At 41.1% G+C, this 11,566-nt stretch overlaps 1 protein-coding gene across 4 annotated transcripts in view; it reads left to right on the forward strand.

Annotated features, from left to right (window-relative positions):
• Positions 1-10,485, forward strand: part of DNAJC27 (DnaJ heat shock protein family (Hsp40) member C27) — a 40,849-nt gene extending 30,364 nt beyond the window's left edge. Inside the window, exons 6-8 of one of the 4 annotated variants that reach the window (XR_002309362.2) lie at positions 4,113-4,273; positions 6,656-6,844; positions 8,046-10,485. Coding sequence is in view for 2 of the 4 variants with exons in the window: in XM_020870492.2 (XP_020726151.1) it covers positions 4,113-4,273; positions 6,656-6,788 (294 nt within the window). In the remaining 2 variants the exon portion in view is untranslated. Of the gene's footprint in view, positions 1-4,112; positions 4,274-6,655 lie in introns of all 4 variants that reach the window. The other 3 variants (XR_002309363.2, XM_020870492.2, XM_070450871.1) reach the window with 3 other exon arrangements.
• The last annotated feature ends 1,081 nt before the right edge of the window (positions 10,486-11,566 follow it).

The raw sequence follows: 11,566 nt of genomic DNA on the forward strand, positions 1-11,566 counted from the left end.
ATCTCATTAGAACTGATTCAAATGAATTCTTTTTAATGGCTGAGTAATATTCCATGGTGTATATGTACCACAGCTTCCTCATCCATTCGTCTGCTGATGGGCATCTAGGTTGCTTCCATGTCCTGGCTATTATAAACAGTGCTGCGATGAACATTGGGGTGCACGTGTCTCTTTCGGATCTGGTTTCCTCAGTGTGTATGCCTAGAAGTGGTATTGCTGGGTCATATGGCAGATCTATTTCCAGCTTTTTAAGGAATCTCCACACTGTTTTCCATAGTGGCTGTACTAATTTGCATTCCCACCAACAGTGTAAGAGGGTTCCCTTTTCTCCACACCCTCTCCAGCATTTATTGCTTGTAGACTTTTGGATAGCAGCCATCCTGACTGGCATGTAACGGTACCTCATTGTGGTTTTGATTTGCATTTCTCTGATAATGAGTGATGTTGAGCATCTTTTCATGTGTTTTTTTGCCAGAGGAAGGCTTTCTTATCTCTCCCTGCTATTCTTTGGAACTCTGCATTCATATGGATATATCTTTCCTTTTCTCCTTTTCCTTTCACGTCTTTTCTCAGTTATTTGTTATTTATAAGTCCTCTTCAGACAACCATTTTGCCTTTTTGCATTTCTTTTTCTTGGAGATGGTCTTGATCACTGCCTCCTGTACAGTGTCACGAACCTCCATCCATAGTTCTTCAGGCACTCTGTCTATCTGATCTAATCCCTTGAATCTATTTCTCACTTCCACTGTATAATCATAAGGGATTTGATTTAGGTCATACCTGAATGGTCTAGTGGTTTTTCCCTACTTGCTTCAATTTAAGTCTGAATTTGGCAATAAAGAGTTCACGATATGAGCCACAGTCAGCTCCCAGTCTTGTTTTCACTGACTGTATAGAGCAGAAATTGAATTAAAGATTCACTGAGCATGGCCCTGCCCATCAAAACAAGACTCAGTTTCCCCCTCAGTCAGTCTCTCCCATCAGGAAGCTTCCGTAAGTCTCTTATCCTTCTCCATCAGAGGGCAGATAGAACGACAACCACAATCACAGAAAACTAACCAATCTGATCACATGTACCACAGTCTTATCTAACTCAATGAAACCATGAGCCATGCCATGTAGGGCCACCCAAGATGGTCGGGTCATGGTGGAAAGTTCTGAAAAAATGTGGTCTACTGGAGAAGGGGATGGCAAACCACTTCAGTATTCTTGCCTTGAGAACCCCATGAACAGTATGAAAGGGCAAAGAGATAGGAGACTGAAAGATGAATTCCTCAGGTTGATAGGTACCCAGTATGCTACTGGAGATGAGTGGAGAAATAATTCCAGAAAGAATGAAGAGACAGAGCCAAAACAAAAACAACACCGAGTTGTGGATGTGACTGGTGATGAAACTAAAGTCCAGTGCTGTAAAGAACAATATTGCATAGGAGCCTGCAATGTTAGGTCATGAGTCAAGACAAATTGGAACTGGTCAGACAGGAGATGGCAAGTGAACATTGACATTTTAGGAATCAGCGAACTAGGACTGGAATGGGTGAATTTAACTCAGATTACCATTATATCTACTACTGTGGGCAAGAATCCCTTAGAAGAAAGGGAGTAGCCATCATAGTCAACAGGAGTCTGAAACGCAGTTCTTGGATGCAATCTCAAAAACGACAGAATGATCTCTGTTCGTTTCCAAGGCAAGCCATTCAGTATCACAATAATCCAAGTCTATGCCCTGACCAGTGATGCTAAAGAAGCTGAAGCTGAATAGTTCCATGAAGACCTACAAGACCTTTTAGAACTAACACCCCAAAAAGATGTCCTTTTCATTATAGGGGACTGGAATGCAAAAGTAGGAGGTCAAGAGATAACCTGGAGTAACAGGCAAATTTGGCCTTGGAGTACAAAATGAAGCAGGTCAAAGGCTAACAGAGTTTTACCAAGAGGATACACTGGTTATAGCAAACACCCTCTTCCAACAACATAAGAGAAGACTACACATGGACATCATCAGATGGTCAATACCGAAATCAGATTGATTATATTCTTTGCAGCCAAAGATAGAGAAGCTCTATATAGTCAGTGTACATCAAGGCTGTATATTGTCACCCTGCTTATTTAACTTATATGCAGAGTACATCATGAGAAATGCTGGGCTGGAAGAAGCACAAGCTGGAATCAAGATTGCCGGGAGAAATATCAATAACCTCAGATATGCAGATGACACCACCCTTATGGCAGAAAGTGAAGAGGAACTAAGAAGCCTCTTGATGAAAGTGAAAGAGGAGAGTGAAAAAGTTGGCTTAAAGCTCAACATTCAGAAAATTAACATCATGGCATCTGGTCCCATCACTTCTTGGGAAATAGATGTGGAAACAGTGTCAGACTTTATTTTTGGGGGCTCCAAAATCACTCCAGATGGTGATTGCAGCCATGAAATTAAAAGACACTTACTCCTTGGAAGGAAAGTTATAACCAACCTAGATAGCATATTAAAAAAAGCAGAGACATTACTTTGCCAACAAAGGTCTGTCTAGTCAAGGCTATGGTTTTTCCAGTGGTCGCGTATGGATGTGAGAGTTGGACTGTGAAGAAAGCTGAGCGCCAAAGAATTGATGCTTTTGAACTGTGATGTTGGAGAAGACTCTTGAGTCCCTTGGACTGCAAGGAGATCCAACCAGTCCATCCTAAAGGATATCAGTCCTGGGTGTTCATTGGAAGGACTGATGGTAAAGCTGAAACTCCAATACTTTGGCCACCTCAGGTGAAGAGTTGACTCGTTGGAAAAGACCCTGATGCTGGGAGGGATTGAGGGCAGGAGGAGAAGGGGATGACAGAGGATGAGATTGCTGGATGGCATCACTGACTCGATGGACATGAGTTTGGGTAAACTCCGGGAGTTGGTGATGGACAGGGAGGCCTGGCATGTTGTGATTCATGGGATCGCAAAGAGTCGGACACGACTGAGCGACTGAGCTGAACTGATAATGTATTAAATTAGTATTTTGAGTGAAGTTATTCAACAACAACAGTGGCGCACAGGCATGAAATATGAGCAGGATCACAAAATAATTTTCACTTTGAAAAACATAAAATAGGAAAAAATATTAACAGTTTACAGAATAAGAAAAGACCTATAAGCATATGAAAAGATATACAACCTCCCTTATAAATAAAGGAATGGAAATAAAAATTGTGAGATAACATCAGACTGGCAAAAATGAAGATATATAATAATGCCCAATATTGAAAAGAGTATGGGGAAGTAGGCATTCCCATTCACTGTGATGGGAGTATAAACTGGTATAGCCTTTTTGTATGACAGTTGTCAAAATCCAAAAGTAAAATGCACACACACTTTTATTCAGCAGTTTTGCTTCCAGAAATTTATTCTGAAACAGTATGCCCACAAGTGTGCAGAGATATGTACTCATAAAAAAATATTCCCTAAAGCACTGTGTGACACAGTGTGTGACACAAAACTGGAAACAATTGACCTGTCCAAGAATAGGGAGTTGATTGAATAAATTATGAGTACAGTCAGTCACACCGTGCAATACTGAACAGTCATTAAAGGGAGGAAGAAAGTGTCTATATGCAGCTAGAGAAAGATTCTAAGATTTATTATTATGTGAAAAAAGTTACAAGGTGCTCAGCAGTGTGTTTAATCTGCTCTCTTTTATGTAAATACTTAGGGCTTGGATATGTGTACTGGTACTCAGAGAAAATTATTCTGGAAGGATACTGAAAAAATGTATGAACAATGGTTTACCCCAACGAGAGGAACTGGAGGGGCCGGGAGACAGTTTTCATTTTATACTTTTTCTACTATTTGAATTTTTCTAATAATATTTGTATACTAGTTTTTAATTTCAAGTATGACTATCTGAGAGTAGGATCATAAGCCATTTAAATTCTTACGCTTTTTGTGTGCCTAAATATATATATAATATACATATATGTTCTACATATATGTATTAGTATAAAAGAAAAAAGGTATGTTTGCTTTATTGTGAATTTTAAGTTATTGGGATATATTAAAATTCTTTAAGTTGATGCCTGGAAAGAATTCCTATTTTCCCCAAATCAGTTCTCCTCTGGGCTGTGTTTTCTTTTTGCAGACCTTTTATATATCCATAGTTGATTTATGTGAAAATGGCGGAAAACGTCCTAACACAAATAGCAGTGCTAGTTTCACCAAAGAACAAGCAGACACCATTCGCAGAATTCGAAGTAGTAAGGACAGTTGGGACATGTTGGGAGTCAAACCTGGGGCCTCGAGGTAAGCAGTGCTCTCAGATACTAGTGCTGCCTTCTGCTGTAAAGATTCAGTCATCAGGATATAGTGTGATATCTTCTTGTAATGGGCTAGAAATATGAAGAAATAGATTACTTAACACTACTCCTTCACTGAATTAAGTGAATACCAAAGAAGGAAAATAGAGGGCACAGTTGCCTAATGTGGGAACTATGTCCTGTGTATATTGTGTGAGTACCTTTTGAAATGGTATGCTCTGCTTTTGTTGACCAAGAGTCTAGAAACAAATGTAACCTCAAATATATATACATATTATAACAAAAGAGAATTCTTAAAGCATAGAATTTTTGAAAAAAGAAAGAATGTTAGCAATCAACTTGTTGAAACACTTCATTTCATAAGTGGGAAAACTGGGACTCAGGGAAACTAAAAACACAGTCAGGGACTCCAGGAGTTAGTGGTAAAATTGATTCCTGACCCTGAACCCTGCCTGTCTCTGACTCTTTCTCTGTCTTCCAAAAATCATTGTAGTTCCTCATCTGTATGTGTTTATATTAAATTATTTTATTTTAGCCAAAATAATTATTTTGGAGAAAAAGAAATACAATCACTACTCTTCATGAAAGAAATAAATCATTACCTAGTATGATTATGTAACTTTTTCCCCAGTCTTATTGAAATATAATTGACATACAACACTGTATAAGGTTAAGGTGCATAGCATGATGATTTAACTTACATATATTGTGAAATAATTACCGAAATAAGTTTAGTGAACATCCATCATCTCATAGAGATAAATAAAAAGTTTTTTCCTTGTGATTAGAATTCTTGGAATCTACTCTCCTGCTGCTGCTGCTGCTAAGTCACGTCAGTCGTGTCCAACTCTGTGTGACTCCATAGACGGCAGCCCACCAGGCTCCCATCCCTGGGATTCTCCAGGCAAGAATACTGGAGTGGGCTGCCATTTCCTTCTCCAATGCATGAAAGTGAAAAGTGAAAGTGAAGTCGCTCAGTCATGTCCGACTCTTCGCAACCCCATGGACTGTAGCCTACCAGGCTCCTCCGTCCATGGGATTTTCCAGGCAGGAGTACTGGAGTGGGGTGCCATTGCCTTCCCCATCTACTCTCCTAAGAACTCTCAATTGTTATCTCACTTTTAACTCTATAATAATACTGTTACTATGCATATTATTGGGGTTCTCAGATCTTTTTATTTTGTACCATAGCATTCCTCCCTCTGCTTCTCCCTTTCTACTTTTTCACCTCGATCCCCAGAAAAGAAAAAAGTACATCTCAAAACTGCCTTATCAGCATCAACAACATTAAGTATCTCTTCTCCATTTTGGTCTCATGGCATGTCTTCAGGTTCAGAAGAGAAGAGGAGATGGGAAGAGGGAGACAGTTATTGGTCATCCTTGACTTCTCAGGCGTTACTGAGGATGCTTTAAACACCTGATAGAATTCAGATGACCTTGTAGCATAAAGTTAATTGGTGGCTTTTGCCATCCCAGGTGGCACATTGGTAAAGAATCTGCCTGCCCATGCAAGAGATGCAAGAGACTTGGGTTCGATCCTTGGGTGGGGAAGATCCCCTGAAGAAGGGAATGGCTACCCACTCCAGTATTCTTGCCTGGAGAATTCCATGGACAGAGGAGCCGGGTGGGCTATAGGCCATAGGGTCACAAAGAGTCGGACACAACTGAGCTACTACTATTACTTTTACTATTGTGTATCAAATTCAGCTTTTTTGTTGTTTTGACCTTTCCCTTGCTGACCTGGCTCCCTGGCTGACTTTGTTTGCTGTTTCCTTCTGGAACTACATGCCGGGTCTCCGTTCCCTTTCTGGCCTCTGTCAGTTCTCTCCCTGCTGCTCTGAATTTCCCATCACTGGATCAATTCCTGAACCTCATCTTCTTGCAGAGTCCTCCTCCAGGGGGGCCTGCCCTGATGGCCTCTTGTCCTCATTGCTTCCATCAGCAATTATTTGCTGAGGGCCAAGCGCCTGTGAGGTGCTAAACACTGTCTATTTTCATTTGATCATGTTTGTATACTCACTTTGTATTATCTGTTTTTCTACTTGAATGTTACATATTTGTCCATTGTTTGTTTCCTAGTCCTTTAGTCTCACCTTTGAGAAAGGGTCACGATTATTTCTGGAGAAGGAAATGGCAACCCACTCTAGTATTCTTGCCTGGAGAATCACATGGACAGAGGAGCCTGGCAAGTCCATGGGGTCGCAAGAGTTGGACATGACTTAGCGACTAAACCACCACCACCACCACGATTATTTCAGATATGCTTGCTGCACGAGGTGTTCTGTTATCCAAACAGCTGAAATGCAGTGGGCAGAGAGGGTGGGGGCTCACCTCTCTCCTGACATAGAGCTCTGCTTTTTGTTTGCAGGGATGAAGTCAATAAAGCATATCGGAAACTTGCTGTGCTGCTTCACCCTGACAAATGTGTAGCACCTGGTAGTGAAGATGCCTTCAAAGCGGTTGTGAATGCCCGAACAGCCCTCCTGAAAAACATCAAGTAGGAAAAAGGAAAAAAAGACAGGTGTAGGCCTTGAGTCCAAACAGACTTTCTCTGGAGGTAAAATAGCCAATATGGGTTTTTCCTCCACAAAATTCTTACAGCCCTTTTCACTCACGTGCTGTCATTTGTAAATCAGTAATTTGGGTGCCTGTTTCCATGTCATAGACATGTTACAGAGAGACGAAGTGAAGAGAACCGAGTGCCACTTACACTATCGTTCATTTTTTATTTCTGAATAATGATAGATTTTTTTTTTTTCTCATGAGTTGGTAAGCTCTGTTGGTATAGCATCACTTAGGCACTTTGCTCAGGAAAGTCCACGAAGTTTCTGGAAGAAGGATAGGAGGATCCTTTTGCTTTTTCTTTATTAAAAAAATTCATCATCAGAGGAAAAAAAACAAAACTGGAAGCAGACATAGCAAAACCCCTGAAAGTGTAGTAACCTCACAAGAAAGTTGCCCCTTTACAGTGAGTTTCTTAGGTGATATTTTAAGCATCAGTCTGCTTAATTAATGAATGAACTCTTCGCAGCCCTTCGGAAGTGAAACAAGGTGATACAATCCTGAACTGAGCTCCCCTTCTCCATCACTGGGGGACAGACCAGCCAGTCCTAAGAAAGCAGAGGTGGCAGTAGCTGCAGGTTCTGGTAGACTGGCTGCTGCTAGACCTGACCCTGGGTCTGAGGCCTTTCACTGGCTATGGAAATGAGTACTGGTAGCTGTAGGGGCATCTTCACCTAGGAGTCAGGAGTCAGATCCCAAGACAGAAATGCCTGCAGGTCAAACTGGATTGTGCACACACCCCCAGAGAGCATGACCTGCCTGGTTCAGGCGTGTCTGATGCCCTAGGGGAGCCCCCATAGGAGGCTTATACCTTTCCTTGTTACAGCATCATTTGTCATGACAGGTGGGAAAGGCAGGGATGCATCTCAACAGGGGGCCTCCCGTGAGTTCCCCTTCACTCTTCTGTTCCTGCCTTGCCTCTTAAGGCCACATCTACCGCCACTTCTCTCTTCTTGAATCCCCGCCTTCTGGCTATTGCCTCCTCTGTCCTGTGCAGCCTTCGCTGGGGCCTGGTAGACCAGAGACAGGTATAGATCCTTTGGTGGTGGACGGAGAGATCTTAAGGCGTGTGTAGGAAGAATCTGTTACTTTTGTTTAGGTTCCAAATTTCTGATCAGTAATACTTTTAAGCTGCAGATTACTAAAATTAATTTCAAGTAGAGAAATTCATTCTCTTGCCATCATCTCTTTCTCAGTCTTCAAGAAATGGATGAAGATCAAGTGTCAGGACCGGCCTTCCTTCCAGAGCTCACAGAATAGTGTCACCGCGTGGCTCGTTACACCATCACTCTCATGTTACTCAGATTTTTAGCTGTGACCAAGCTGCATTAATCGGGGCTTTAAAGTATATAAAACTTTGCCATCAGTGAATTTTAAACAGCTATCCCATACTGATTGTCAAGTAGCATTTATCTTACCCTACCTGAAAAGAAAAACCACCTTCATTTAATTCAAACCCACTGCAGGCTTCTGAACCCTTCCCTTCTCCAGAGCAGCTTCGCTTTGTGTGGCTGCCTTTGGCGGCACTGAGCTGGTTGTCAGGAAACCAGAGCATTGTTTTCTAGTAAGAGTTTTCATTTTGATAATAAAAATGCTTTTTTTTCTTAGTAAAATTGAGATGTGAGATATGATTTTTTTGTGAGATTTTCCTCTTGCCTTTTAATTTTAACTAGCTTCTGGGCCTGTAAAACTCAGGCCAAAGTTCTTCAGGGCTTTAATTTTGCTGTAGGCCTTCATCATGCCTAAAGTAACAAACATAGATCTGTTCTTGTGGCAGAACTTAGGAGTCATATGAATGAGGGACCGTGCATGGTGGTGTCAGCCCACATTGACATGACAGTTCACTTGTGTATGTGGCCCTGTGTAAAAACTGGTGCCAGTTTTCATCACTGTCATTAAACACTAGATGGGTCACCTCATTGAGCTACATTGTGCAGATGAACAGTTATAGCAGAGAGAGTTCTCTAGTTCTTCCATTCATATCCTTATATAATCAGTGAGTTGACATTTAGCCTGGTCTTCATTCTTAGGTCTTGCTCAGTTCCCAGCACCTTGATTACTAATGTTAAGGATGGCCATGTACTACTTCATTTATGGAAAAGAAAGTTAAAGGTTCAGGGTCCTAGAATTTTTCTGATTTCCATAATCCTGAGTAGAATGTCAAGAAGGAATGAAATGAAGCCTGATCTGCAGTGAAAAGTAACTTCATATAAAATTTTACAGACCTCTGTGCATTAATTTAAATTCTTGGTACAAATGTATATTTTTTAGTTCAACCTTATTAAAATTCTTCAGCCAGTTAGGATTGCACAATACATCAGTGAAAGTAACAACTAGCAGAATAATTTCAATGGCTAAGAAAAATTTTATACAGAATCTTGTTTTTTCAAAAAAGAACAAGAAGTTTGAACAGCTGTTATTCAAGAAAAGCCATTTCTTCTGCATCTGAGTCACCAAGAATGAACACTTTTAAAACTTGTTAGAAATCCCTGGAGGCTTTTGAAATTAATCGCCAACCTACCTAAGAACTTTAAAATATACCGTTCTTTTGTTCCTCCGTCCCTCTTTCATGGCTCCTTTTGAATCAATATTCTCAACTGTCAATGTGTCTCTTACTTCAGTAATGTCGTTTTATTTCTTTGCATAAATGTGTGCTTGGTAAAGTCCAGACTTGAAGATATTGTGCTGCTTCCCAAGATAAATTGCTCTGATTCTGTAGATTGCACTCTGTTCTTTAAGGCTCACATTTACCTCAGGAAACTCACTTTAGTATTTTTTTTTAATGGCATTGAATTCTCAAATGGCAATTATTTCTTTATACTGGTAAACTAGTACCTAATTTACTGTTCACTAAGTGAGCCATAGATAAGGCAGCTAAATTTCTGAACGAAAGAGAAAATGGGCAGCCCTTGGTTGCTGTGAATCGTAATAAAGTCCCTATTTCTCACAGAACAATGACAGAATCTCAAGGGGGAAGGAGGTATTTCGGTCTCATGTTAGAAGGGGTGGGGGCATGTGCACATTGCCTTTGACAGGGTGTCAGTGAGCAATTTCAGTGGGCCCTAGAATGTCAGTCCCTTCTCCACTACACTCTGTCTAGCTCACTTTGAGTCTGACTACATTTTTGTGAAACTTTTGCAGAGAAATTGAGCCGCGAAATGCAGCTAACCTCCTTCCATTGCAAGTTTTGCAAAGGGAAGAGGGGTTCATATTTCTCATGATAGGTACCTAGCACAACTGTAAGAGACAGTTACTAATGTTTATATGTTGGTGTTTCCATTAAGCATTTCTAGAGGAGGCGAAAGCTTAAACTTGTGGTGTGGATGAGTTAGATCGTGTCTGACAAGCAGTGCAATATGAAGCCGTGCAATAAAGGCTGTGTTGTGAAATGAAGCGTTGGAAAGCTGGACAGTTCGGGTTAACTTCCTGCAGCAATTGCCAGCAGGATGGTCTGCCCTTGGCCCAGGAATGCAGAGTCTCTAAAGAAACTCTTTGCTCTTACGAGGTAATTTATGTATTTGCTTTCTGTTGAAATAATGGAAAATGTTAAAGTTAACAGCTGTCTATGTCTTGTATAGAGAGTGTCATATGTATTTAAGTTGTGTATTTTTATAAAGTAAAGCCAAATTCCAAACACTGGTCTGTGGACTGCACTTATTTGTTGAGACACTGGTCTTTAAAACAGAAGCAAGTCGTCACCAACTAAGATCATATAGATAAGACATCTTGCTTTAGTTGCCAGTGGGTAAAATGGAGGAAATGGTATTCATTGGTCCCTCAGGCTGTTCTAACCTTAATTAAGTTGTGATGAAAGTCTTTTGCTCTCAAAGAAAGATACTAATATTATGTTGGCCTTTTTAATTCAAATGAAACTACTGTTATCTCATTTTAATAATGTAGGTCTAATTCAGCTAATTAGTCCCTGGACAACAGGAATCCTTAAGTAACAGACTAAGGTGAATGCGAATTTGAAAGTAAAAGCCTTGTAGGGCTGGCCCACAGAAGGCTTCAAACCAGAGCTCTAATTTCCATTGTGAATGGCATTCACTATCACCTGAGAATGTGCTCCACTCCTGGGGAATCACTGTACCCTCTCATACTGCTGACGTGTTCTAAAGCAGAGCTGCCAAATCCTCCTATGACCTCCCCCTTGCTCCTTGGTCACAGAGCTTGGCCCAAGAGATGGGAATGTCACCCAAGCTCTGGAGAAGGAAATGGCAACCCACTCCAGTATTCTTGCCTGGAGAATCCCATGGACAGAGGAGCCTGGCAAGTCCATGGGGTCGCAAGAGTTAGACACGACTTAGCGACTAGACCACCACCACCACCAAGATCTTTCTAGTTGGAATCTAGAAAGACAGACTTTCTCTCAGGAGAGAAGGATAGGAGGAGTCCTGCTGATGCTGGCAACCGTGATTCCAACCTCATGGAAAGAATCAGAGCGAATGAAACAGACATTCAGAAAGAGACCATATCCGTATGGCAAAGATGTTCCTTCCAGTCCCCAGGGTCCCCTGAACTGGCTGCTCTACAAGCCCATCAACCACCCCAGAATCCTCCCAATCACTCTTCACTCCCCTGTTTTCTGCTTAAGTTTGTTGGAGTTTGCTTTCTGTTACTTGCAACCAAAGGGATATTAGAAAATAATAAACATTAAGGGTCATTAGCAGGAATGAGAAAGCTACGGTCTGTAGATTGGTACAGTACTTGATAAGTG

This window comes from Odocoileus virginianus, chromosome 2 (genome assembly GCF_023699985.2).
Source record: "Odocoileus virginianus isolate 20LAN1187 ecotype Illinois chromosome 2, Ovbor_1.2, whole genome shotgun sequence".
Classification (NCBI taxonomy): Eukaryota; Metazoa; Chordata; class Mammalia; order Artiodactyla; family Cervidae; genus Odocoileus; species Odocoileus virginianus.